Genomic DNA, 27,909 nt, shown 5'->3' on the forward strand with positions numbered 1-27,909 from the left:
TTTTTTTTTCTCCGCGCTGCTGGGGTATAGAGTGAGGGCTTGCCAAGGAAAGAAGAGTGCTCGGAGCTGTGAGAAAGGCTGGCGAGGGTCTCCCCCCACCCTAAACGCGGGTGTGTCCAGTAGCAGTGGTCGCGGCCGTGGGGAGGATGTGAAGCAGCTCCTGCGCCTTCTCCCCCGCACTATGGCCCAGGTGAGCGACCACCGAGAGGGGGACACTGCCTGCTCCCTCCGAGGGATACCCTGCGGCTGCCAAGAAACCTCGGGCTGGGAGGGGTGAGGGGGATTGGTAGCTTAGGTAATAAGGAAGGAAAACCCGCGTTTTGGGAGAGAGGGGATGAGTAAGTCCACTTGAGCTTTGAGGCAGAAAAAGTCTTTGGGTTTGTTTTGGTTGGTTGCGGTTTTGTTGTTGTTTTTTTTTTTTTTTTTTTTTTTTGGGGGGGGGGGGGGACGGGGCAGGGAAAGCAGGTTTTTTTCCCCTGTATTTTTCTCTTCCTTTTATTTTTAAAGGAAGAAAAAAGTGAAGAACGAAATAGAGATGTGAGTGGTACTATGGCAGACAGAGCAGAAGACTATGTAAGGGTCTTTTAAATGCATTCTAGTCTTTATCTTAAAAGTTGTTATTTATATATATATTTAAAGGTGTATTTCTTAAATGGATGTGGCATGACCCAGAACTTTAAGTAATTTTATTTAATGTGGGAAGTGCAGCAGTCCTCTTAATCTTTTCTTCAGTACGTGGAAAGAAATTATTGTAATAGTTATGGGACTTACAAACTGGGTATGCTAAATTGCCTATTTCCTTACTGGGTGTCTTTTAAGATTACCAGGTTTCAAGGGTTCTGTCTCTTTTGGACATTAGGACTGATGTTTCACTTCAGATGGAGCAGTAAAATGATAGTAGAAAAACAATCTATGTGAAACAAACAGAAACTTGCAACTTTTAAAAATAGTGTTACAAGTATTTTATCATAATTGGTGCTGCTACAGTTTCCATGCCCACTTATTCTGTTTGCTAGTTGTTTTCTTCCCCTCCCTCTACAGATGGAATCACTGCTCATTGACGCCTTTAAAGGGAAGGGGTTTCAAAAAATACACGAACTGCTTCAAGAGAAGGAAGTAGAGCCTCCCCAGAAATACAGTGAATCTCTCTTTAACCAGCTGGACAAAGCACTGAGAAAGGTGAGTGCCATAAATAGTCTCAACTTTCCTAACATCTAACTCAGAGGGTAGCAGACTAATGATGCACAGCACTCTGTTTCTGTAGGAGCTGGACAAGAATGAATTTGAGAATGTTTCACTGCTGCTGAAATGTATTCAGCTCTACCTTAAAAGTGATCTTCAGGAAGAGAAGAGCTTGCTTATTGAGCAAGGACTGGTAGCAAAGATGAGTATAATATTGTATAAAAATTACTAATGTGATTTAAGGTTGTTTGCATCAGAAAAAGAACTCCAAGGAAGTGAAAACTAGATGATGGCTTGTTGGCCACAAAAAAAGGCAATTTTTTAAAAAATATATTGCATGAACAGAGTGGGGAAAAACGTGCTTACTCTCTTTTATTGCTTTTGGTGTAGCAGCCAAGTTTATGATTCCACTTATTACCTGCTTTAAAGGATTGGGTTGTTTGGGGTTTTTTAGGCTGATAGTGGAAGGAGAGGATTAATTTCTATGAGTCCTATTAGTGAAATGATATAGCATTTTAAATGCACCAGCAGAATGCAGTTTTAGTAATAGAACTGATGAGTAATTTGTGCTTTTGTATTTTTAAAAACTGAGATATTCTTTATGAAGGTCCCTCTCTAGATAGGTAGCAAACCAGATGCATTTGATCTGCAACTGTGTTTTGTCTTCTGGCACTACATTGATTTCAGCTGGTAATAGTTGTAGTTGCAGAAATGCAATTGTGCTGAAGATGAGTAACACCTGGATCTAACACAGCTACCAGCAAACAGCTAACACATGCTTTCTGATAGCAGAGTTGTTCTGGGGAGTCCTCAGTCCAAAATGTTGTATTTCTGACTTGTAATGATGCTTTTCAGGGATACAGTTGCTCAAAATTCTAGTATGGAGATAATAAAGTTTTTCCAGTCTGAGCTGTGTACTTCCAGTGGAACATAGATTTCTAGTTCACCATTTGTGTGTGATATTATGCAATGTTTAAAACCATGAAGTATTAAAATTCTTATGTTGAAAAGGCTTGAAAAAAAATTACAATTCTTTTCTGTGAGTTGATGTCCTCTAGAAATGTCTATAGGAGTTTTGGTGCCACTAGCAGCATGTATTGTGTCTGAGCACCGCAGTGGGTGCCTTGAACAAGAAAGGAGAATAAAAGGAGGGCTAGGGAGGGAAAGGGGGAAATGGCACTTTTCACGTCCTCCTAGCAAAATTTGAACTCCTTAAAGCCATGTAGCTTTTGACACAGTATGTGACTCTGAAGTTTAAAGAGTAAAAAACTCTATAAGTTTTCCTGGAGACATATATAGTTAAAGGATTATTAACTCCTCTTCCCAGTTTTTAACTCACTCTTTTAACTTTTACCTAGTATCTTGGTTTGAAAGAGCGAGAGCATTTTTGACCGTCATTGACCCAAATGAGAATAAATTTTTGATGCTACTGCTTGAAGACTTCTTTGATTTAGCATTGGTATGTTTGTGCATTTAAGAGGACAGAAGGGTTTCCTTTATTTGATAAGAAAGCTATTGCTCACAAACAGTTTCCTGTTAGAAAATAATTACATGGTCATAGTGCCCTAGGGCTGAGCCTGGAATGCAGCCTAGGTGGTGTGAGTGGGCAGTGTCCAGGAGTGTGCTCTAGGCTGGGGTCTGGCTGAGATTTGACACACTTGGGAGACCATTTTCTAACTTGCAGTATTTGTTTTGGTAGAAAAATTTGCAAGAAGTTCTGATGCATTTTGTAAATAAAAGCTTGTGAGCCAAAGCTCTCTTTAAAACTCAAGTTACTGACACTGAGCTGCACTTTACATGAAAACATGTTTGCTGCGGTGGTCCTGGAAGTTCGTTCCTACTCTGAAACAGATGATTTAATTCTAAAGAATGATCGAACTTGCTTACAACTCTCATTTGGGTTTCAACTTTAAATATTAATGACTTTAAGGGTGTTAGAGGCCTAGTGATGTAACATTTGTAATAGGAAGAATGCTTTTTAGCTTTTTTCCCCAAGCTGTTGCACCCAGTCTTGTTATCTGTATTTATTGGAAGCATGTCACTTTGTGCACCAGAATTCATATCAATACTTATGACTCTTTTCAGGAGTTCCACTAAAAGATATTTGAGCAAAATTAAACTTCCTTCTTTCTCTACTTGCCACTCTGGAATTATAAAATACCCATTTCTTTTCCCAAAAATTTAATTTATTTCTCTTCCTGCTACATTTCTTCCACATGCTTTCACTGTGGAGGAAGAAATGTTTTGTGTTGTAGAGTTGTTTTTTAATTTTCCTCAAGGGACTTTAACACCCTTCAGATACACGTAGTACTGTAGTATATAAACTTTTTTTTTTTTTTTTTTTTTACAAAGGCCCACATGTGTAGTAAAAAAAAAAGACAACAATGTCATGATGTGGGTTTTCCAGGGAACCTGTAGGGACTGTGCTCTCAAGTGGTGCTGAAATCCCTGGGGGAAGTGGATGCTTGGCTTCCTTTACCCTCCCTGCATTTTGCCAACCTGTATGATCAGGGTGACCACTTATGATATACCTGGATCAGGTGGCTTTTTCTGATGTGGGTGCACTACTGTTTTATGTTATTTAGCATCTGAAAGTTGGGGGATGAGGAAGATGTGCATAAACAGCTTGTGTGCTGCTGTTCTTGGGTGATTGTGTGTTAATGAAAGCTTTTTTTATTCTTTCCATCAGGTGATTTGCAAATGCAGTAATGAAGGTCAGTATTCTTTTTTCCCTCCATTGCTCAATATCCTGATTCTTAATCTTGGAAGTGTATTTCTTAATTCTGCTTGAATTCTGTCCCCTTTCTCTTTTCTCTTCAGCTTCCTATTTCTTCCTTTCTGCAATATTTTTTTTTAAATTCTCCAGCTAATTTCTCTTCATTTAATTTGCATTGACATTTATACTGGAGCACAAAACTATTTTCTGTTTTGCTTTGTTTTCTTGCTTTGTACATGCTGAAAAAATCAACCTCTGGTATCTTGTTTAAATGGTCAGCATCAAGTACTTCACTTGATCACAGTAAGTGGCTTCTGGAAGGGGTTCAGACTAGACAGTCTGTTCTTGCACATCTGTTTGTTCTGGCATCAGATGTCATTCCCTTGCTGAAGGCAACCATCTCCACAGAATGATGTGGTAACTCCTTCAGCCTTCTGAGCTCAACAGAGGGATGTCTGTCTGTCTCTCATTCATTTCAGCAGCAAAATTTTGTTCTGTGGCTGCAGCTGGCTTTTGGGGGGTGGGGGGCGAGCAGGTGCTTTCAGAAAATTTCTGTGCGACCAGACATCCAGGCTCACAATCCATGTAAAAATGAAGCATTGCACTGTGGGTCAGGAAATGTGTGCTTACTTGTCTTTGCACCTTATTCTAGTGGGAGCAAAGTAGCACAAGCATCTTCTGGTTCATGCTTTATTGGTTTTTGCTGTTGAATTTGACAAAACCTGTATATTCAGGTTTTCTCTTGTGGTTAGTAGTTAACTTCCCTTTTCTGTGCCTCTTTAAGTAGCTACCCAGGTCAGAAGTTAGTATATCTGGAACATTTTATTTTTAGAAGGAAGTTACCAGTTCCCCTTTCTGTCTAGAATTGGATGGTTGGAAGCTTTGTCTTAAAATGAACTTACAGCTGGGATGTTTTTATTCCTTCAACACAACAAACTGTAATTGCTTCAACTATTTTTATATGGACACCAGCCCATTTCTAGCTGTACCTTTCAAATTATTTTTCTAGGGAAGAAAGAGCTAGTGGATTTATTTTTGCCTGAACTAGGGCACCTAGTGACAGAACCAAAACTTTGCTGCGCTCTGCATCTGGAGGTAAGATTCTTACTAGCAGGAGAAAATCGAATACCTTTGTGTGAAAATCTGTGTAATTAGATAAAAGATGTGAAACAATTATTGATTTATTTCCCATCATTTTCTACCCCTTCTCTTGTGGGGGGGAAAAGGGCTTGAGGACCCTCAACTCTATACTTGATAGTGTCTCGCGGGAGGAGAGAAAGAAGTTCCCTCTCTCTGAGGAGATATGCTCGCTCACGTAAGGGCTTTTCCCTCCAATTTCTGCACCTGAATACCCTCGTCTCTGCATTAAGGAGTTAGTTATTTCCATTTTAACTTGTGTCATTATGCTGTTCCAGGAAAGACCTTGCAAAAACTATAATGGAGGTTGGTGGTAAGAAATTCTCCAGCTTTACCTCATCTGCTTGTTTATTATAGATGATTTGTAATTTAAATTACATTTCCTTGTCTAGAGTTGATTTTTAGGGAGGAAAGTCATAAATATAAATAAAAGTTAAATGCAGCAATGCCTTATCTCCTTCTGGTTGGTATTAGTAATGCATATTGACTAATCAGACAAGCTATATCTATTTATGTAGAAAAGTAATTAGATCAGCTTTATGTATGTGTTTACATAATATGCTGGCCGTTAGTCTTAAAAAAATTAAATTTTAATTGCTTTGCCATGTCGTGGACAAAATTTTGTTAACACGATTAATGGCCTCTTGAGTGAAATCTTTTTTTCTCCTAATAACAACACTTTCTAGAGTATTGCCATGGTGTATGGAATGTGGCATAATCCTAGTGGGTTAGTGATGAGTCTCTGCTTCCATCCCCTTCCCAAACCCCAAGTACATCTCCCAGTGCACTCCTGTGTGTCCTGGTTTGCAGTGCTCCACAGCTTCATCTCACTGAGCTGCAGGAGCTGAGGATGCCTGAGCCAACACTTGGCTATTACCCTCCCCTGTTCTCCCAGGGGAAACCGAGGCTAGAGGATGGACTTGACTGTGTAGGATAAAACTGTAGGAGCAGCAGTGTTATAACCCTCTGTTATGCTGGAGGCATGATGTTTATCCTGTGCTCATGCTTACCCCACAGATTATGACCTTCAGGTTGCCCTTTCAGAAGCACTTTGTAGGTTAATGATAAAAAAATGGAGGGATGACCTTGTTCACCACTGGTTTGAAGATAACTATCTTGCTGAAGCTTTCAAAGAGATCAAGGATCGAGAATTTGAGACGGTGAGGGTACTTATTTTGAAAACAACATACTTGACAAGCCTGTATAGGGGCTAGTTTTGGTTGAGTTAATCCAGAGCGTCCTTGCAAGAAGTTCCTACGAAACTGATTTTATAAATATACAAAATTATTTGTGGATGGCATGTTTTACTTTTTTTTTCCCAATTAATATGGTAAATATTAAATGGCACATTGTTAAAATAGCTCCTACTTCTAAGCTATCTTACCTATAAAAATAAAATTAAAAATATAAATAATGCATAAATAAGTTAATTTGCAAGGTTTATATTTGGATTCTTACTGGTCTTAAGTTGGGTCCAAACTTCTGTAGTAAATTGAGTGTTTCTTCCCAGTGGTCTTTGGCATCCCACTGTCCAGTTTAAAGCTTTTAACTGGACAGTTGAGGTTAGACAGCAAATAGCTATTCTATTGTGTAGAATAACTATTTGCAAAGGAAAAAGTAGCCTGCTTTTTTAAATTAATGGGTCATTTGTCTTGCAGGACTGCAGAAAATTTCTTAACCTACTAAATGAAAGGCTTGGAGATAGAAGAAGGTAAGCCGGGAACCAACAGAATAAATTGGTGCTATCATTACTGCAGAGGGGAATAAATAGAATTGTAAAATGGGTTTGCTTATATAAAAAAAAAAAAATTCATCATATGTGAAGAATGAAGTTTTTTTTAAGAAGGAGATTTTATTCCTTTTTATGGTGATTCTTTTGAAGGCAAAATCAAAGAAGATAATGCATTGCTACTAAAATGCTGTTGTCTCTAGATTATCCAAACCTAATTTACTTTTAGGAAATTTTAAATTATTCTTTGGTTACTAATCTCATTAAAAATAAAATAATTTAAGTCAGCCTCTAATGTTGAATGGATCATGTGAAGTCTGCTTCTCTTCCAGAGTCTACTCATTTCCTTGCATATCTGCTTTTGCTGACATGATTGAGGTAATAGCCCTTAAAGCTCTGGCACCTTCTCTACAGTATTATGGCTGCTGAAATGTTGCTTTTTGTGGTAAATGTTTGGAGCTTTTTCCCCCGGTGCCTTTTTCATCGAAGAGCTCAATTTCTTGGAGCATCGAGTGTAACCTTCTGTTCTAGCTGGAAAGTTTACTTGTTTGTCACTTAGCTCCCAACTTACTGCTGCTGACTTTGCTGTTGTATCAGCTAGTGATAGAGGCAAGGCTTCTCTTTATGGTGATGACAGAAGAGCATTCTAAAAAGAAACAGGAGGACAGGACAACCCTGAGTCCTCTGGCAGAGCTGTTTCCAGACTGCCAGAAAACAAGATTAGCCTGATGCCCCTGGAGAAGAGTTGCAGATGCTGCAGTTTGCTTCACTGGTTTTCAGTTGAATGAACTGTGGCACCACTCCTGACAGTCTTGTTGAATCAAACCCACGTGCATGGAAGCTCATTCCACTGCTTCTGCTTATTTCAAGTGCTCAGAAGCAGAGCTTCCACATCTTCCCTGGCACAAACGTGTGAACATTTGTGCATTGCCTTTCCCTTGGCTGAAGCAGAGCCACATCTGACATGGGAGTGGTTGGGTGAGCACCCCACAGGGTGATCCAAACTGCGAGGTGTACAGATGTTTACATTGGGTAACATTTACCAGTTTTGTCTCATTAGAGAAAATTGTGATTGATACAGCCCTTTTGGGGCTTTTTGGGGTACAACAGTGCTACTCTTCCCCAGGTGAAGAAGCCATCAGATGAGAAACTGGAGGAGTTTTGGATTGACTTCAATGCTGGCAGCCAGAGTGTGACTTTTTATGTGGATTGTGATGAGGTAACATCAAAGCCCAGGTGGCCTTGGCTTAGCCTAAGCCAGTGGCACTCTCTCAGCTCTTCTGACACAATGGCTTTGGTTTTCAAAGGGAGCTCTTTGGGACTCTGTGAGGCTGTCAAAAGAAAATGTCAACAGTTACAGTGTGAAAGGTAAGATTTTTCCAACTATGTTATCCTGTTTGGCTGGGGGTCCATGAGACACGTGGAGTATGCCTAAAATCTCACTGTCACCAAGGTGTTCCTAAGTATCCTCCTCCTTCTCTGCCTTCTCCTTTGGTCATCCTGCACTATCTCTGTTTGTTGGACTGTGTGTGGGCCCATTCTGCACAATAACCCCCCTCCTTACCCCAGCAGAACAGCTTGAGGTCACAGTTTATAGGTGTCCTGGGGAACAGCATAACCAAGACTCAACAGGAAAGAAATGAGTGAACAGAGAAACTGGAAATGCAAGGGCAAGATGTAAAAGACTGTTTTAAAATCCCAGACACTTACTCAGACATTTTTGGGTTAACAGAAGAATGTCTTCATCCAGAACAAATGTTATTGATTGTTTGGTTTGTTATTTTTACACAGAGAAGGATAGACAAAACATCGTTAAAATTTTTATGAAGATACCCACTTCTCTTAACAAAACTGAAGCAACAAAAGTCAAGCTGGTTTTCAGTGCTGAGTTTGAAATAATAAGTGTACTTAGAAAAGTCCTGGGAGAAGAAAAACTGATGGTAAGCTCTAATATATGGGGGCTTTTCCTTAACTATATTTTACCCTGGACAAAACCATTCAGGTTTGTGTGCTTTGTTGTTTCTTTGTTTTCTCTGTGCCTCTTTACTACATATTTGTCTTTCTGCTGTGGATTTATGATACTTTATATAAATGTTCTAAGGTTTGACCTGGAAGAGAAATCAGGTGTTTTAGGAAAGAAGTTTCAAAGTACTCAAATTTTTATGGTTTAAAAGCTGGAAGGTTAAAACTATTTTAACAAATAGTTTTTTTAAAATTCCTTGTGTTACTACTTTTCCTGAGTTTCTGAAGCAGAAAATAAAGTGTATGGCATTTAATCGTCTGACTTGAAGTATGAACATGCTCTTATATGTGGTCCAAGTGTTACATTGCACAGGATGAACAAAGTGTTACGGAAAAAAAAACCTGGAGTTGCACTGAAAAATGCAAAGGCTGACTTTGTAGACAGGAGTACAAGACAAAGAATAGACTACTTCTAAAACCTCAAGATTTTTATTAGCTAATGTAAAAACATAAATTGTGTGTGTTTTTTTCTTTTTTTCCCCCTAAATGTTAATATTGTTCATTTTTGGTTTGTAATTTGTCCACATTCTGTGGTGTTTGCAGAAAAGCTTACATAACAGTAAATAACCATAGTATAGCGGCTGTCATTTGCCCTTAAAGGAGCCAAGACCTTTCCAAATGATAACTCAGTTAGTATCCACTGATTTGTTGCTGGCGATTAGCAGCTGTTTGTTTTATTATTAAGTAGCAGATTTTACTAGATAAAAACTAGTCTTTTTAAGACCCCTTTCACATGAGATTAATTCCTAACAACAGGTAACTGAGTCTGAAGACGAGAGTGTCCATTCTGGGAAGGAAGCCATGCAGAATGAAGCAGGTGATTTTTATTTTTAAATTGTTATTTCATTAAACTTAAATATCTGTTTTCAAATTATCGCTTTCACTTGTAGTCCATAGCTTACTGTTAACTTCACTTTAAACAAAACAAAAAAAAAGGAATAAAACCCCACAACAAAAAACCAAGCTATGCCCAAGTTCAGTCTTCTACTGTTCCTGCCTTGTGAGCTTGGTAACTCTGTTTATGGCAGATGCCGAGTCCCTCTAGCCCCGGGAGTGAGGGCTGGGCACCATGGCCATGTGCTGCTGGGGTAGCATGGGCAGGGCAATGCTCATGGAGACAGCATCTGTGTGCTGGCAGGTGGCCTGACAAGGCACATTTCAGCTGCTTGCTGATCTCTGATGTGCAGGGTGTGCAGAACTATTTCTCCATCTGCAGGTGCGGTGGGATGCACCCTCCTGTTCCTGCCCTCTGGCTTGCCTGATGCCTGGTTTCTGGTTTGACCATGCTATGTGGGTGCCTGCAGAAGGGGGTGGTGGCCTCTGGCCTCCTGAAAGAACAGGTTCTCTAGTGGCCCAGTGCTTGCACCTTGGCACTTAACAAGCTCTCCTGTGTGTAGAGGGGTGCATATGGTGAGGCAACCTCTACTAAATCTTCCTGCCGGGAGGTGACTTCTGTTTCTTCTGAACAAGGTGGTGTGCTAGAAAATGATGTGTTCCTGTCCCCACGTGCAGTGAACGATGCCTTGGTGGCGCCTGGAGCTGTTGTGGAAAGACAGCTGGGGGAGCAGGAGTGCTCACCTGCAATCCCTATTTGTGGGTAAAGGTGTGCAGCAGCCCATCTCCTCTGCAGGAGGTGACCTGCTGCTGTAAATATACTGTGCTGCTGGGCTGTATCTGTGTGTGCCCCAGCTGCAGAAGTAGCTGTCTGCCTTAAGGTGGGATAGGCTCTTAGCTGCACCTGGAATAGCCTTTATTTCCTTATTCTCACCACCCTACAGCCAGTGCTTTATGTTTCTTTGAACTGGGCACATTAAGTTTTCCATCATCAAATGTTGGTGCTTCCTGTGCTGCCAGTGAACATCTCCTGCAAGGCGTCTTCTTCCAGGATCATTTGGCAGAGTTTTATTGTATTCTAAGTTCAGTAGTTTTTGAGGTAACTCAGAGCCTGAAGTATAGAGGTGTCATTTCTGTGTCTGACTCAAAGAAAGTCTAAGCTCAGCACTTGCCAGAAAAAAGAAAATAACTCCTTCCTTTCCTTCTCATGCTCTGAAATTCTTCTGTAAGTGCTCACAAACTGTAGGGCACAGCCTTAAAGAAAAGCTGCTTACAGCAAAAAAGCAGGAAGTGTGTGTGATCAAAATTGGTCTTAAACAGGAAATGCTTCATCAGCTCAACTTTGGTATCAAATTTTTTGGAAGGTGGGTTTTTTTCCTGTATGATCTTTTAACTTTGAAGGCTGGAATTTGTACTTGCTCCAAAACTGGCTGTATTTCAGGTTGTAGAGTGATTACTTTTTGTGTGGATCCTTTCTTTGTGTAACTCGCTTGACAGATATTTCCACATCTTCTAAGGCTGTGAAGTCACAGCTCTTCCTACTGCTACCACACACTGTTTTGAAAACAAACCAAGTTTGAAGAGCACTTAGGATAGCTAGCATTCTTTCTGTGACAATATTAAAAAGAAATTTTTGCTTTCCTCTAAGTTCCTGTGCATTTCAGATTTCTCCAGGTGAATACATGAAAGAGCCACTTCCAGATCTAAATTGTCTGGGGCAGTAACTTCTCCAGTAGTCCTTCCCATTTTCCTTCAGTTACAGCCTAAAATAAACTAGAATGGAACTCGTCCAGCTTCTGGAGATGCAGATGAGCTAGGAGTTCCTTTATCAGTGCCCACCATGGAGCACACAGAGGTGTAAGGTGGGCACTGCTACTTGAAGCAATCAAGGAGTACAAAGAGTAGAAGGTAGTTAATCTGCAATGAAACAAATTTTGCAGTGCCTGATAGAGATTCAGTGAAGGAAAACATAGATGGTGGAATCAGACACAAAAGCTTGTTCTATGTCCTCCAGAGCTTAGGAGTCAATATAGCAATATAAGTAGTAAGATGATAAACTTGCATATATTCGTCCAGTATTGATGAGCTTATACGTTGTTTATTTAGCATTGCAGTTCTTCACTGGGAACTTTGAAGACACTTGGGTTTGTCCTGTTAATGAGCTTGAGATGTGCCTAGAAGGTTGTACTGCTGCAATTTATGCCTGCATGTGTGGGAGTGGAAAGAAGGGGTAGTGAGTGTGTTCAATTACGGTGATGACATTCTCACCCCGGTTGCTGTTCTGCAGAAACACCTGTGCCCTCTAATGTACAGAGGAGGAGAGATCCTTCAAACTCTGAGAACACGGAGACTCAGAAAGACGACTTAACCTCTCAGCACGGACAGCAGTTAACAGGCACTGTAGCAGTAAGTGTTTGGTGTATGATGGATTAGTCCTTGTGCCCCTTTTCCCTTCCTCTAGTCTGCTTTTTTTACAGGTCTGACTAACACCTTCTTTCAAAGAAAACTGGTCTGTATCTATTCAGCTCAAATACTTGTCTCCAGAGCTGCAATTTTGACAAAATTGCTTTAAAAAGAAAAAAAAAAAAGAAAAAAAAATCACTTCCTATTATAAGAGAACAGTGGGATGATCTTAGTAAGAAACCCACAGCTTCTAAAGCTTTTATGTGTGGACAAATATGAACCTGCCATGCAATTCTTGAAACACATTACTGCTAAAAAATCTGTTTCTAAAACCCCCTGCTTTTTTATTGATCATATGCATGTTTTGTTCATGGTTTCATGTCTCCAAGCAGAAAATGGTCAACTCTGGTGTTGCCATGGTTACAGTGAGCCAGCAGACTGACCTGGAAGATGCTAACCAAGGTCAGGCATGGCTCCCTTCAGTACTTTAAGTCTGACCCAGTTAAATGTCACCCAGGGTGACATGCTGAAGGCTCTGCTTTTGTGGGTCTTACAGCAAAAGTAGATAAAATTTCACAGTAGGTCCAGAGGGTTAAAACTGTAGTTTCCTTGCCTTCTTCAGAAAAAAACTCCAAAACTCCATCTCCAGGGATGAACGCTAAGCCTAGGTGAGTGTCTCACAGACAGAAAGTTGCAAAGTGAGATTTTTGTGGGTTTTTTTGTGGGTGTGTTTGGGATTTTTTTTCCTGGTGTTTTAATGCATGTAATCTTGAGGTTACTCTGTCAATTATTAAATTGAAGATTCTGTTCTGCCACCTGGACATCAAGGCTGTTTGCCTGGAGTTACAGCACTTTGGAGCTGCTGAACAGTGATATTTGGTTACTAGATTGGTGACTGCTTTTTTTTGAGAAAAATCCACTTTTTTCTCTTTGTGGATTTAGTCCAAATGCAAGGTGAGTCCACAGCTGATTTACAGAGATTTAAACTTCAGCTGTGAAACCCAAGCTTGCCAAATGTGAGATTTGTTCATAATGGGGACCATGACTTTGTGGAAGATGATGTGAATTTGAATTCACCTTGGCTTGAATTCACTTTTTTTTTCACCCCAGGCCTTTGCAGGACAGAATTTCTAGTAGTTAAGGAGCTGGACTTCCATAGAGCTATTAATTACCTTTCTTCCCTACACACTAAACCATTGCTTTGGTACTAATTGGTGCAAGGTTGTATTTGTTTAGTTTTTTTTTTTTCCTTTTAGTACTTCACAAATGTTTTGGTCTTTAGATGAACAGCTCCCTCATGTGTCCTCTTGTCCCCAGTGAGAAGCCCCTAGAAGAAGAACCTATGGATGAGTCGATACCAAAGGTAAGTGTGCCTTGGGGCTCCCCTTTAGTGAAGAGATACAGGGTAGGGAAGAGGCTTTTTGGTGGAGTTGCAGAAGAAAGAAAGCTGGGATGGGCTGACCCACTCATGCCACTGAGCCCACAGAGGGTCGCACGTGATGTGGTGTGCCACTCAGCACCAGGAGTGACAACTCCAGAGGCAACACCTGCCAACCTCACTCTAGAGGGGCCCAGCCAAGTGATTCAAGTTCCAGCTCAAGACTGGAGTTTATTCAGCACATGTACAGTCCCAAAGCAATGTCTTCTGCTGGTGTGCAGGAGTACAATGGTGCGTGGGACATACTTGCATGTCACAAGTCTTGCACACCCTCCTCAAGAGGGAATGTTTGATTCCTGAATGGAAGCAAGCCTTGGAAGTCTACAGATGTGTTTATTCAGTTTTGTATCTGGTCTCCAATGGCCTTCCCATGTGGAAACTCGCAACCTGGGTAAACCACCAAGTAACTGAGTGTCATTTGTGGTTGGAAAGTTTTTCCAAAAGCCATTTTGGAAAGTTCTATTGGTGTGTCCATGTACTTAAAAAAAAAAATAGTCAATGCACTATGTGAGAAAAATTAAATTCCCAATGCAATATTTTTAGCTTAGGTACATATAAAATAAGTCACATGTTAGACTTGTTCTTGGGTTTACGTTTCCAGGTGCTAGTTTCAGATTTTTTAAAAAAGTATTTTTTACTCCCAGCTTAGTTGTTTTGGAGCGCTTTCTCACTGTACAGTAAATTCAAAGCTTTTGAACAACTTTCTCTCCACCCACCCTCTTGACCCTCAATTTCAACTCCGTGAGTCCCATACTTTGTGGTAAGAAAGTACTGCAGGCAACAGCTGCACCTGGAAAATTGTTGTTGAGGGAGGAAGGAGGTTTCCTGGCACACCTTTTCTTTGCGTTTGTCAGGCTCTAGCTTCAGAACGTGACTTTGGGTATTGTTGTTTTAGATCCTGCAACTCTCTCCTCTTCCAAAGGATGTTACCAGCAAAAAGAGAAACAGGAAAACAAGTTTGGCCAAGAAGAGGGCTGGAGGCAGGTATGACACACAAGCCCTGTGCCCATGCAGGAATTGGTGTACCAGTCATTTTAGACCTTTTCTAGCACTCAGGGAGGAAGGGTGTCCCTGTGAGGGGGTGACCTGACTACCTAGAACAGGCAGTAAAACAAGTTTGAGGATATGAAGGGTCATAACTTGTGTCTGTGGGACCCTTTGGGTCACCAAAGTAATAAATATCTCAGAAGCGAACCCTAATCTGCCAAAAATGCCCTCTGTCTCTGTGATACTATGTCATGGCTTGTTGGCTTTTTCCTTCCCCAACCATAATCCTCCAGTGAGTTGAGTTCTTAGCACCAGCTTCTTACACAAATATTTAAATTTTCTCCAGTGTTGTCTCAGTTCCTTGGCATTACATGTCCTAGGGTTTCAGGATGGCCTCTTTCTCAATTTTTCCCCTTCCCTTGCACCCACACGTCTGTCTGCATTTAAAGCTGAGGGCACTGCAGGAAGAAGCACTTGAGGGTTTGGGGGCCGTATGCAGCCTATGGCACTGCAAGTCTGCCTTGTTGAGCCCTCCTCCTTACACTCTGTCAAGTGTTGTGTTCAAGTTAATGCCTGCTGCTGAGCAGGAGGGTAAATGAACCGTGTGTGAGGATCTCTGCTGCTGTTCTGGGGCTTCCATGGGGTTCCTGCTTCAGCCTGCTGTCCCTTGGCTCAAGAAACCTCCCCAAACCCCAAGTGCTTAGATGAGTTTTTTGACTGACTGTAGGTAAGAATAGGAAAACTTGATGCAGGGCCTCATGAAGTTTTTTGTTTTGTGAGTTTTGGGGCAATTTGATGCAGCAAATACCGGGTTTAAAAACAGGAGCAGCAGTGTAGAAGTTGAGGTGAAGAATTTCTTAGTTTGGTCGTTCTGCTCCCTCTAGTGTTTCGTCTGGAAGTGAGCGTTTCTTTCCTTCGGGAAGCTTTGGTCAGGATCTCAGTTCTATGGTTTTCTCATTCTTTTGCTAGTAAAACGAACATGTACTGTATGTTGAGCAATTGTTGTAGGATTTTTTTGAAATAGTTACAATTTGAGAAAGCCATAAAGGTACAGTTAAGTTTAAATGTTGGAAGACGTGAAAACAAGATCTAGATGTGCACAGAGAAGGGATTAGAGAACAAATTATTTAATATTAGAATTTCCAAAAGGGAATTAAACGGAATTTTAAAAATGCTTCTGATTTTATATTTCCACTCATTACTTCTTCCTACCATGTACTGTTATGGGTGATGTGAGAACAAAATATCCTGTACATAAACAGGGATAGGTTAATTTCTATGTTTTGAATATTTCTTAAAACAGTTACTATTAAAAGAGTGAGAATCAAGACAAACAGCAATATGACTAAGTAAAAAAGGAGTAAGTATTTTTAGAAGCTTAGAAAACAGTATTTTTAGGCATATAAGATATCTTAGGAGAAGGGGCTCAGAAATAAACCACGTTATCACACCCCTATTCTTCATGAAATTCTATAGGGTGATTCTTCACTATTGTATGACACTGCCATATTTATGTTGTCTTGTAGGAAGGATCTGTTTGACTTTGAAAACTCAGACTCCTCAAGTCGTGAAAAGGTAAAGTTGAGACAGAAGCTCAGCATCTAATGGAGTAATCACTTGAAGCAGGGGGCATAATTTGTTGCAAAAATGCCATAAGGATGGGCACACTGTTACAGCAAGACAGACAACTGTGAATCTGAGATTTTTTGGTTTTGTTTTCTCTGTATGGTGGAAATGGAATTTTTTGGGTGTGGTAAGAATGGTCATTGCTAAGTGAATTTTGTAGTGGGTAATGCGTGATAAAACCAACAGACATTTGAGCTGTTGCTTCAGTGAGGCCATGGGATGTCTCTGTGATTGAAGGCCGACCTCTGTTGCTGAGCATCCACTTTGTCCTCCCAGGTTAAACAGAAGAGTCTGAAATCCACCTCAAGCTGTACTTTGCAAGCTGGGAATCACTGGTTAAAACTCAGCCCTCACAAAGCTTTTGTTGGAAATGCTGCTTGACTTACATTTGCAGACTCTCAAAAAGATAAAAAGAGGAATAAAAATTGATCACTTTGACTGCTTTGAAACTGCCTAGTGTGGGCTTCCCAGGAAGCTGTGAGCTTGCTCCTGATGGCTTCCATCAAGGTGGTTGCGCTGGACAAACCTTTTGGCTTTCAGCCTCTTCCCTAATGTGGGGCTGTCACTGGCACCTGCTAATTGTGAGGCAATGGGTACTGAATGGAACGCCCCAAATTTCTCTGTATTATAAACTGGACATGGCTCGATCCTTGCTACTGCCACTGGGTGTCAGCACAAGTCCCTGTTCCAGAGCACCCTGTCCCGGTCCCAGCAGCCTGTGCCAGGGCTGTCCAGTGGCCCCTCACCATGCTTACAGTGCTGCTGCCAGCGCTGCTATTCATTCAAATGACGTGTCTTGTGATGTTGGTGCTTAAAATAAGCATTATTCATAAACCAAGGAAAAGAGAAAGGAACTCTGATTAAGGCTCAGATGTTTGTCTATTATGATTTATGACATGGTTTCAATCAACAAATCCCATTCCATTAAAAAGTGGAATTTCTGAGCAGGACTTGTAATCCATTTCCCTTCTGAATTCTGATATATTTTCAATATGTAGAGTATTTTATAGGGCAACTGGCCTCTAAGACAACTCTCTGCTTTCAGGTTGCTGAAGCCAAAGGAAAGATTCTAGCCCAGAAAATTTCTTCACAAATTCAGAGGTACAGGATTGTACATTCAGTATTTATGAACCTTTTGCTATGTGAAGAAGAGTTCATAGCTTTGGTTAATATATTTTAAGTTAGGATCCAAAAGGCTATGTGATTTTTCTAATACAGTGGTTCTTGCTTAGCTATCACACTATCTGCAGATGTTATTGATACCAATACTTAAATTAGTACCTGAGAATATAAGAGTAACTGGAGAGAATAGTGACTCCTGTCGATGTTAACGATAATAAGATTTTAACTCTCAAAATCATCATTTCCTGACCATATGCCAACATGACTGATTTCAATTTTGAAAAATGCTTAAATTCCCTGCCTTGCTTTGGCTGCCTTCTAGTCATAGCAAGCTTCCAGGAACTTGCCTCCTCTCTGTATGGAGATTAATTTTTATTTTAAAAAGTGCTGATTTTTAGATGTCCCTGAATTGCTACTTTCAAAATCCAAGCAATGAAAATTTTGGCTACTGTATGTTCTTTAACAGTTTGGTGCTTCTGCTGAACTCTTAAGGGGCCTCCTGACACTTCTATTTGTCTGTGCCCATTCTGGTCTGTTATTGCTGTGTTTGCTACTCTAATTTGGGTCTTTGTGTTACTTGGCAGGACTTACGAAACAAGAAGCAAGAAAAAGGAATCAAACAGCCTTGGGAGAAGGCAGGTAGGTTGTCTATGTTTTTGCAACCCTAGAGCCTTTGATTGTTGCCTGTTTGAATGCTGTGTTTTTCTACTTGTACAAATTTGTTGCACCCATAAAGAAGCTGAAGTTTAAGGCCTACCCAGTGCAGAGTTGGAGGAATGTGGTTTTGGTAGCCTCTAAATACTCTGTCATTTTGAAAGCACTGCTCAGGATGCACCATCACTGTTAGACCAATTAGCAAATTGCCTGTGTTACCTGTTCCCTCTTGATGTGCTGCTGGGTGTGGCTCACACATTTTGAGCCTTTCCTCCTTGCAAGAGTGCTCTTAATTTTAGACACAGGAGAGAGGGAGAGACAAGGAAGGAGGATACTCCAAAAACCCCATGCAAAAGGCAAGCATCTGCCTCTTGGTGTTTTTATACAGCTGTTTCAATAGCCGGCTGTGGCTGTTTTGGCAGATTTCACAGCTTTCATGTTGCACTGTGAGGAGGAAGAAATGGGATAACTTGGTAGCAGCTGAAATGGAATCATTGAGGAGCTTCTGAGTGAACAGGACTTATTTGTGTCTTTAGTCCAGTTACAGGAGACATCTTTTCTCTGAAAGCAACAATGAGAATACAAGCCCTGGTCAGAGTGAGAAAAGCTGGATCCTTGACTCCCAGATACAGTTGGTGCCAGAATCTGTTGACTATACCCGAAAAAGACCCAGGGTGAGAAGTAAATTAAAAGGTAAGCTTAGCCCCCTACTGACACTTAGCTATGCATGATGTACTACACTGCAGAAAAGTAAATGCTTATGATGGTTTGGAAAAAGTTAGTTTGGCCAAATCTTGGCTCTCCTGGGTGGGGGAGAGCAGGCTTGAAGCCACCAGCAAGGGGTGCCCCATGGAGGAGATGCATTGCACACCCTTGTGCTTGAACTAGGCTCCTGTCTCCTTCCCAAATTTGGGTTCAAATGTCCAGGTGGAAATCTGGCACCTAAACAAACTGTGTGTGTGCAGCCCTCTGTGTGATGATGCTGAAGAGCCCATGGGTCCTGAGCTGATGGCTGTGTCGGTGCTCTTGACCGCATTAGGAGTAAGATCTCTCTGAAGTTACCACACCTCCTCCCTGCAACTTTCCCCTCCCCATCTCCCCAGAGTCATCACTGACTTGCCAAGTAATCCTCGAAAAACCCCACAGGTTGCAGACCAGGGCATTCTGCTCTCCTGTTTATGGAGTAATAAGCCAATTGTCCTCTGAGTGTCGGATGTGATTATCTCTGGTAGTATTCTCTGCTCGGGCTTGACCAACAGCAGACCTCCCCTGTAACCATGCTCCAGGACTGTCTGCTGCTCTGACCACCAAATGGAAACCAAACTGTCTTGAGTGAGATGAAATGTTTCTCTCCCACTCATGGAGAAATGATGCCTGCTCAGGTAGCTGTTGGATCTTGTACAGATTAAAAAGCAAAAGAAAGTTGAGCTTCAAATTATTCTTTATACTGGGTTTCCAGGGCAGTTGTTCTCACTCCAGTGTCAGCCCACATGTCTTGCCTGGGACTTGGGGACTGTCAGACAAGATGCTGAGCCTGTCTGGTTTTTTTTACTTTTTTTGGCTGCTCTGGATGCAGTGAGTTGTGCATGTTTGCATCGGTGCATCTGTCTTTGTTAGAGAAAGGTGTTTGTTTGAAATTAATGAAAGTGTTGTGAAGTTTTAGCTTGTAAATGTCTGGAAAACCAAAACTGAAAAGGTTTGCATTGTGGCTAACTCAGTTAACTGGGTAAAGTACACACTTTGCATTGCCAGTAACTAGGGAAACTTTTCTTCTTGCAGTGCTTCCAGTATCTTCTCCAAGTAGTGGCAGTGACTATGAGTCAAAGAAGGTAAGAAGGTGTCATGCTTTAGTGCCTCAGATTTAAAAAATTTGGATTTAAAATGTGTACTAATGAGTGAGAATTAAACAAACTGGTGATATTTTAATTCTCAAATGTTCGGATGGAGAGATTTGTCTGTTCAATGCTGTTGACACTATTGGTCTAATAGAGATCTTGGGAAAATATGGTAAACTTCATGTTAAATGCTGCATATCAAATATACATATATATATATTTTATATATGTGTGTATATATATATATTTGTATATATGTATTTGAAATACAGAAGTCTGGGGAAAAAAGTCTCCAGAACTAGTAATCACACTAAAAGCTTTTCTTTTCCCCTGGAAAACTTTTCTTTCTTGACTACAATGGTTCTATTCTGCTTATGAAAAACATCATCAAATGTATATCTCCAATGTATGCAACAATTCTCCTTTTAGGCATTGAACTTCAGGGCACGGGTCTCCTTTGGTGCTGGATAGAGCCATCAGTATATTTTAAAAACAAACCAATCATCCAAAACTCTCCCTCCAAAACAATGTCCCAACCCCTCCTTCTGTAGTAATGTTTAAATAATGCTTAGACTTTGTTTTGTTTTAGAAGGGAGAATCAAGGCAAAGAGCTCAAAAGGAGACGCTGAGCAAAAAAAGCACATTTAGCTCCAAGGGAGATGATTTACCCACAGTGGATCTTGCTGGTATTTTTATTTTAATCCTCTTCAGTGCATTAGAAAAGTTTTGCTATGTGTGGGTCTGTACTTTTTGGATGAGGTCTTTTTGGTGGTGGGTTTTCTTTCTGATTTTGACACTTTTCCAGCACATTTTTTCTGTAAATATTTGTCTTGTGATATTTCTTTGTAATGGCTATGAGGGTAGATACTGTCTGTGTAGATAGTCTCTTGGACAAGGAGAAGAATAAGCTGGTGCTATTTGAGGTGCAGGAATGAACTTAACTGATGACCAGCAAGAAAACAACCTTTGGACTGAGTCTGAGCCACCACCTCTTCCCTGTGTGATGAGATAAAGGAGAGGGTGGAGGGCTTGGGGTTTATTTTCTGTGTCATTAAATTGAGATTTCCAGTCAATACAGGATTCAAACTCTGTTGCCTTTGTCATTTATTAATCTCTCACACAGATGAAACGCTCTCAGAGGAGCCTGGAGGGAGTCCACTGCTACTTAGTCCGCCTGCTGGGAGCCCTTCCAGTGACGTGGAGAAGGCCACACAGGTGCGAAATGCAGTGCTTAGCCTCCTTCCAATCCGGTGTCAGGCTACCTCTACCTGAAACCAGTGTATCATGTCCCTTTGCTTCCCATAACAAGACAAGACCCTGGCAGCTTTTCTGCAGGGTGGGTATCTTCCTATTTTTTTTTCTTTCTCTCCTTAGAAGTTTTATGGTACACCAGGCAAATTTTCGAGAGAGGAAGAAAGTACCAAGAGGAAGGACTCAGGTTTGTTACTCTTGATAATGTGGAAGAGTTGGTTAAAAGCAGAAAGAGGTGGTAAACAGCCAAAAAATAACAGCCAAAGCAATAAAGAAAGTTATTTTCTTTCAAAGATAAATGAACACTTTTTTTGAGATTACTTTTCTTTTTTTTTTGCTAAGTTCTATTTATTTGTTTTGTATATCATGGCAGACTGTGGTAAGATGCTTTGACATACATTCCTGAATTCATTGATGACTCTTAAAACCTTTTGTTGATTATAGGGGCCTTATAGTGTAGGTGGGAATTGTCAAGCTAATGACCCAAGGGACACACAAAAGATAATTTTTAATGTTTCAAAAGTGAACTGCAAATTCAATTTAAACAAAACAAACATCCCTTCAAGCTGTTGATTTTCTTTATACCTAAGAATATAGATGTAAACCACTGCTATAAGCATTTGTTAAATGGGGACTTGGATAATTCTTATTACTGCTGTAGCTTTTTAAAAAAAGTGGCACTTCAGGATCTTTTCTTTAAATGAAACTAAACTTCCATAAACTAACTCAGAAGTGCTGCACAATCTCTTTGTGGTTGGAAACAACTGAACTTCAAGCAAGTCCAGCAGCCATGGAGTTGTTTTCATCCTAATAATCCTCAGTGCTGATGTAGTTCTAAGAGTCTGAGTTACTGCTGTGACTATGAAATGAGTCACTGAAGTTTTGGTCTTGCACAAAAGCATCCCTCTTCTTATGAGCTGGCTGTTTGTGTTCCCAGTATATCTTTTACCTGTCCAGCATTTTTTGACTACACCTTTATTCCAATAACACATCTGTTTAATTTTGGGGGAAGATAGGTGCTGAAGACCTCATTTTTATCACTGTTTGCTGTACAGCCTTTCAATTGGAGAGGAGTTCTTGCCATGCAAAGGCATGAGCAGGGTTAAGCTCAGAAATTTCAGGTGTGGTTTCTGACTGCATTTGAACACTGTCTGTGTGATCCCTAAAACTACTCAATGGTGCTTCCCTTGGTCTGACAAAGTGGCCCCTTGTTCTGGGCTCCATCACCTTCTATTCTGCCCTATGGAGGCTCCAGAGTGATGATTTGTCAGACAACTTGCTGAGTTCAGAAAAAGTATACAGTGAGACAAAAGGATTGGGGTCTAGTTTGTTTCTTTGGTTTTTAGCAAGTTTTCCCTAAAGTAGAGGCTTCAGCTTTGATTTGGGTTGCTTGGATTGATTCAATTTTCTTTTCAAAAATTTTCTTCATAAGCAGTTTGTGAGCTTGGGATGGAAAAGGGATACCAGAGGTTTTTGATAGTTAGAGTAGCAGGCCAAGAAAAGAAATTATCTTTAAGATGGAGACATGGAAAGTTTCCAAATACCTGTATGACACTAGTCAGGCTAGTTCTCTGCTTTTGTGAGGGAAGATGCTTGCAGGTGAAGTTTTATCCTGTCCTGTGTGATGCCAGACCATAAAATGAGGCTGCCTCCTTTTCTGAAGCATTGGTAATTCCAGTGGTGGTTTCTCCTTGAGCAGGCACTGTCATGTGCCTCATGCAAAAGAACAGATTTCTTCTGAAACCTCTTCTATTCTTTTTCTAGATATATTGAGTGGCACTATCATTAAAAAGCCTAAATTTTCTAGTTTGGAGAAAAATCATTTGCCCTCTGAGATTAACCATATACCAAAGAAAATTTCTGATTCAGTAGAAGAGGAAGTGGAGATCCAGAAAGGTAAAATCCAGTTGGTAACTGAGGTGAAGTGCTTAAATTCTTTCAGCTTTTCTTTTCTTGTGGTAGAAATCATAGTCACATGGAAGCTTGAAGCGATGTATTTGTAGAGAGGCCAACTTCTCCAAAATCTATAAGTCAAAATTAGAAGGAGGTATTGCAGCACTGCCAGTGACCATGGATACTGTGTATGTGGAGGTGTGAATAAGGAAATTTTGGTTCCATTTAGTCAGCTGTTCCATGACATCCACACTTTCTAGTCTACCCAAATAGTGATTTTCCAGAGCTATTAAAAAAGCCATCAAACACAGGAGCTGAAAAAAAGTATGCAGGTAATGGACAAAATAACTGCAAAATACTGCTAACTCTGAGCACAAGAGGATCAGGCTTTCCCTGCAATACATAAGACAGAAAACAGTGGTGACCTGACTATTTTTCACCTTTATTCTGTGCATTTGCCTCAGTATCTTTGTGTTGCTCTGTTGTGCCTATCTGTCCCTGCTGCTCTCTAACAAGCATTTCTCTGGGGATTTTTGAGCCAGTTTCCCTCCTTCTTGTGAGCTCCAGAAGAATAAGCCCTGAATTCCAGCTCTGTAGTAGAAGTTGTTGCTCACATGAATGACAATCCCTTCAGTAGCAGGAAGGTTTATCATTTCAGAAAGTCTTCCAGTGTGGTGGTAACTGGGCATGTGCTTCCTCCTAGGTCAGGAAATGGATGATAGCGTAGATGATGTGTTTTTCCCCAAGATGCTCCACGAAGACTTGAGTGATTCAGGAGTGATTTTTGCCTTTGAAAGCTTTATCAGCCAGCTGAAGAAGTTGTTCTGGGTAATGTGGGCTTTTTCAACATGTGGGGCAATCAATCATGTTATGTGAAATTACCTTTTTATCTCAGGGAGAGTTGGTGCAAATATCCCATCTTTAGTTTTTGTTCAAGAATAGGCCTTTGGCAACAGTGTCTGTTAGTCTGGAGTGGTTAAAAGTATTCTACAGAACTTGTATATTCTGAGAAGTGTTACAGGGAAGGCATAAAGGAAATTTTAATTCAGTTGTTCCTAACACAACACTGCCCTGAAGTGTTACATCGCGGCTTGTTGGTGTAACTACTGTGACTGAGTTAGATCATATCTGCAGCACCGATGTGTCTCATCCTACTGCAGATTAAATTTAAGATGAATGGAAACCTGCAGAGGAACTTGTTTTCCAGGGAAAGATTTTGCAAGCTAGACTTCTAAGTTTTGACTTGGGCCACTGTCTATCCTTAACTGTGTATCCCATGGCTAGTCCCGGTACAAAAGGATTGAGTTCAACACACAGGATGCCCTGATATCTTCACAGAAGAACTTGTCTGCCCTGCTGAACCAAATACACAAGTGTAGGTAAGTGGTCTAGTGCTGCCTGAAAACAATTTCAGTTTAGTGTCAATTTTGGTTGATAGGGAAAGCCAGCCTGACAGTTGATTATTGCATTTATGGTTTGTATGGCAAAATAGCTATTGTGTCTCTGTCTGTTTTTTTTTTTTTTTTTTGTTTTTGTTTTTGTTTTTTTTTTTTGCTTTTATGCAAGAAGAGTTTCATAAGTATAACTCATGTGATTGATCCTAATTTTCCTGTAGGAGGAGAGGATGGGTTAATTAATGTAAAGCCAGCTAGAGTTACAAGCAGTTGATGGAGCAGTCCTTGGACTGTCTTCTAGTTGTCATCAACTTAGTAACTTCTATTTCTAAATCTTTTAAGGAAGAAGCCAGGCTGTGGCTTGCTTAATGAAGCAGAGGAGGAGAAAAAGGATCTCTCAGATCCTGATTTCTTAGATAGGAGCTAGATAAAATAACTCTATTTATGGATTCAGTATAAGTTAAATACTTACATCTTATACTGTAGTTGTAAGTCTATCAGGCTTCTGTTTTTATTACACATTCAGTTTTTAGGATTTAGATCAAATGTAGTATGAAATAATAGTCTTTAAAGTGAAAAATCCCTGATATCAATGGAAACTCTATGAGTAGGATTTGCTGTCGTTAAGGTACATGGAGAAGTTTGAGTCCCAAAAGGAAAAAATGGGATGTTTTGTGGTGAAAGAGTAGATGGCAGTGAGATGCTTCAATGCTTGGTTGCCCAGTAACTAACTTGGATCTAACCAGGGTCACAGGATAGTGGATGCAGAGCTGTGCCAATTCTTTCCTACCTCAATGCAGCTGGCAATGGTGGCAAACCCAAGTCAATAAGGATGCTGCAACCACAACCTTTCTCAAGGTTTAGAAATTGCTGGCATCCTGTGGCAGCACTGTTTGTACTTATCAAGCCCATGGCAGGAAAATCCATAGAGGCTGTTTGTGTCAAGACAGAATCATAAAATGGTTTGGGTTGGAAGGTACCTTAGAGGTCTTCAGCACAGGAAATCTTTGCTGAACTCCCTGGAGGCTGGGAGAGCATGCAGTGCAAGTGTTGGGCTGGGAATTCATTTGTATGCTCTGTCTCAATCCTCTGTTGCTGGCTGCTATTTGAGACAGGCTATTGAGCCATATTTATCTGCAGTGTGATTTTGGTGCAGCTATTCACATGCTCTGTGACACATCCGAGAACAAATTTGCCCTGTGTAGTTCAGCAGTGGAATTTTCTTCTGCCTCAAGGAAGGTTTGGTGCTGAAGGGGTTGCTGTCTTCCTTGTGCGACTGCACACTGAAGTGGGAAAATTTTTTTCTGCTCTCCATCACTAGGCTGAATAAATTTGAGACCTTCCAGAAGATTGTTGTTGAAGAGCTTGCCAACCTTGAGAAGGAAACTCAAATTCTGGCAGCCATGGAGAAGGACGCAATGGTGCGTTCAGCTTCTTGTGTGCCAGCCCAAAAAGGTGCCCCTTCCCAGGTAACAGGGGTTTTCTTTGGGGGTCTTTTTAGGATTTCTGGAATGCACAGCTGCTCAGACTGAATGATTTTTGCAACCAGCAAAGGCAAAGGTAGGTGTCTGCCAGCTGTCCTGCATGCTCCCAAGTCCTCCGATGGTCATAGAGGGCACTGGTTAGGCTGGTGGTACCTTGCTGATAGATGGGAAAGGATTCTAAACCTAGTATGTCATCTTCACTTGATGTCCACTGCTTGAACTTTTGCAACCTTGTGAGGGTTTTCAATTGGAATTAGAGTGTAATGAGGGAACTCTCTATTGAGAAGTTGTGCAGGAGAGGAGTCTTGCACAGAAGAGCTTGACCAGGATCTGGAACAATGCGCAAGGCACCCTCTCAACAGGACTGTGTCTAGGGGTCAGAGGAGGTGGAAGGAGGTGATCATTTCCTGCACAGAAGACACTGTTGGCATAAATGCTGAGCAAAAACCTGCCAATCTCAGGTTTATTTTTGGTGGTAAATATATCTGTTCAAGCTTCATCAGTAAGTGCTTCATGAAAAGGCCAGCTAAGGTCCCTTTTCTTTCAGATTTGAATCTGTTGACTCAGCCCTGGGTGAAACATTGAGGACTTCTGCTGACACTGTCCAGAATACAATGGTATGTGTGACACAAACACAGTTCCCTATGGATGAGGGACTGAGCTTTGGCCTGATTGGTGTTGGGAGTGAGGAAATGAAACTGAAGTCCTGGGAGGGGAAGCCTTTGGTTGGATGCTTTGCAGGGCGGGTTCTTTGTGGGACCTCTGGTCCTGATGCATGGAAAGCATTAAGAAAGAAATGTTTAACAAGGGAAAGAGGTCAAACAAGTACCTGCCTAGGGGAGAAGAAAAAGACAAGGGCCATCAGGTAGTGATGTTTCTCTTGGGCTCACAGTCTGGAGTAGTTTCTGTGTAATTTGTGACCCTCAATGCATTTGCCCTTGGAGTTGTGCATTCATGGCAACCTCTGGCTAAGGGCTCTGCAGTCTAACAACACCTTGCATGCTTTCTCTCATCTGCTTTTAGGTCTGGTAACTTCTAGCCTTGATGTATTCAAGTTTGATTTTTAAAAAACAATCATTTTTTATTTAACTTACATCCTGGTTAAATATTCTGTTGAAGTTCTTAAGCTCTCCAGAGTCTAATTTGTAAATTAAGAAAAATACTTTGATAACTTTGATACAATGCTTAGTTTCCATCTGGTTCACCCATCAAATGGATGTCCATTTTTGCTACTGCTGCTGTTCCAGATCTGTGTGCAGATCTGATGGCTTTCAGAGTTTAGCATTTCTGCAATAAGACTGATGAATTACTGCTGTGTGTAAAATGTGTCTGCACTTCACAGGGCTGAGAAAGCTCCCTGAGTTGAAGGAACAACTATGCCTGTGGTCACCACAGTGGATTGGGCCTGGGATATTAGAAAATATGCTGAAAACCAAGGGCTTGTATATTTTAGCAGTTAAAGTTGGAATCCTGAGCCTTTCCAAAGGGAAAAGGTTCCATTATGAGCATTGAGTTGCTGAGGGTCACAGGTACTCCTGCAGAAGGACACCTAAAGAGCAGCAGAGCTGAGAAAGGAGCACTTGAGTCATGGGAACTGCTCATCCTGCAGCACTTGTTCCAGAGTAGGTGCTTGAGAATTAAGAGCTGAGTCTAAATTGTGCTTTCAGGATCTTTTCAATTTCTTATCTTGTACAGTTTCAATGTTTGTATAAATTTTTGTGATGTTTTCTCTTACCTTTTTTTTTTTTGTTCTTCCCTGCAGTCTGAAGACCCAGTGAAGAAGGCAGAAGAAAATGTGTTCATTGTTCCTTCTGACTAGCACACCTCTGAATTCACTATTGCCCATGAGATTTGAGCACTTTGTGTGCAGCATAAAGAAGATGGTTCTGTGAAGGATGTTAATGTATTTTAAATGAAAAAAGAGGAGGAAAAAGCATTATGTTGAGCCTTTTTCTGCCTATAAAGAATATACAGTGTTAAGTGGTCCAGTTGTGACCCCTGTGCTGATAACAGGTTTTTCTGAAAAATTGCAGGATTGGATCCATCATATATCAAAGAAATTTAAATAATGAGCTAAAGATAATGATATAGCTGTCAAATTGATGTATATATTGGCTTACTCTGACTGTTCAGATAACACCTTTATCAAGTGTAAAAACACTTAACAATTGATTCAAAGTAAAAAGTTGTTTGCATAGAATA

At 40.7% G+C, this 27,909-nt stretch overlaps 1 protein-coding gene across 3 annotated transcripts; it reads left to right on the forward strand.

The window, feature by feature from the left end:
• SYCP2L (synaptonemal complex protein 2 like) lies at positions 1-27,900 on the forward strand. 3 transcript variants are annotated; one of them, XM_066188080.1, is made up of 36 exons: positions 2-190; positions 508-573; positions 1,042-1,179; positions 1,265-1,388; positions 2,541-2,641; positions 3,872-3,896; positions 4,908-4,993; positions 5,125-5,213; positions 5,314-5,348; positions 6,053-6,195; positions 6,694-6,746; positions 7,097-7,142; positions 7,891-7,983; positions 8,072-8,132; positions 8,556-8,704; positions 9,543-9,603; positions 11,908-12,026; positions 12,404-12,485; positions 12,646-12,691; positions 13,341-13,386; positions 14,357-14,445; positions 15,975-16,023; positions 17,120-17,175; positions 17,781-17,835; positions 18,387-18,543; positions 19,630-19,679; positions 20,275-20,371; positions 20,809-20,900; positions 21,060-21,123; positions 22,701-22,832; positions 23,533-23,657; positions 24,114-24,208; positions 25,545-25,644; positions 25,725-25,783; positions 26,255-26,324; positions 27,470-27,900. In XM_066188080.1, exons 1-36 carry the CDS (start codon positions 182-184, stop codon positions 27,524-27,526), a joined length of 2,919 nt encoding a protein of 972 aa, XP_066044177.1. In that variant the 5' UTR covers positions 2-181; the 3' UTR covers positions 27,527-27,900. The 3 variants fall into 3 exon arrangements, with proteins under 3 accessions (XP_066044186.1, XP_066044177.1, XP_066044194.1); XM_066188097.1 differs by having other exon boundaries at positions 12,416-12,485; XM_066188089.1 differs by lacking the exon at positions 22,701-22,832 and having other exon boundaries at positions 1-190.
• The last annotated feature ends 9 nt before the right edge of the window (positions 27,901-27,909 follow it).

This window comes from Chamaea fasciata, unplaced genomic scaffold (genome assembly GCF_029207755.1).
Source record: "Chamaea fasciata isolate MVZ Bird 193981 ecotype frontalis unplaced genomic scaffold, bChaFas1.0.hap1 SCAF_1, whole genome shotgun sequence".
Taxonomy (NCBI): domain Eukaryota; kingdom Metazoa; phylum Chordata; class Aves; order Passeriformes; family Sylviidae; genus Chamaea; species Chamaea fasciata.

Coding starts and splice junctions, on each gene's coding strand:
- SYCP2L (XM_066188080.1), top strand. Junction 6,196..6,693: donor AGGATCGAGAATTTGAGACG/GTGAGGGTACTT, acceptor TTTGTCTTGCAG/GACTGCAGAAAATTTCTTAA. Junction 20,901..21,059: donor ACGTGGAGAAGGCCACACAG/GTGCGAAATGCA, acceptor TTCTCTCCTTAG/AAGTTTTATGGTACACCAGG.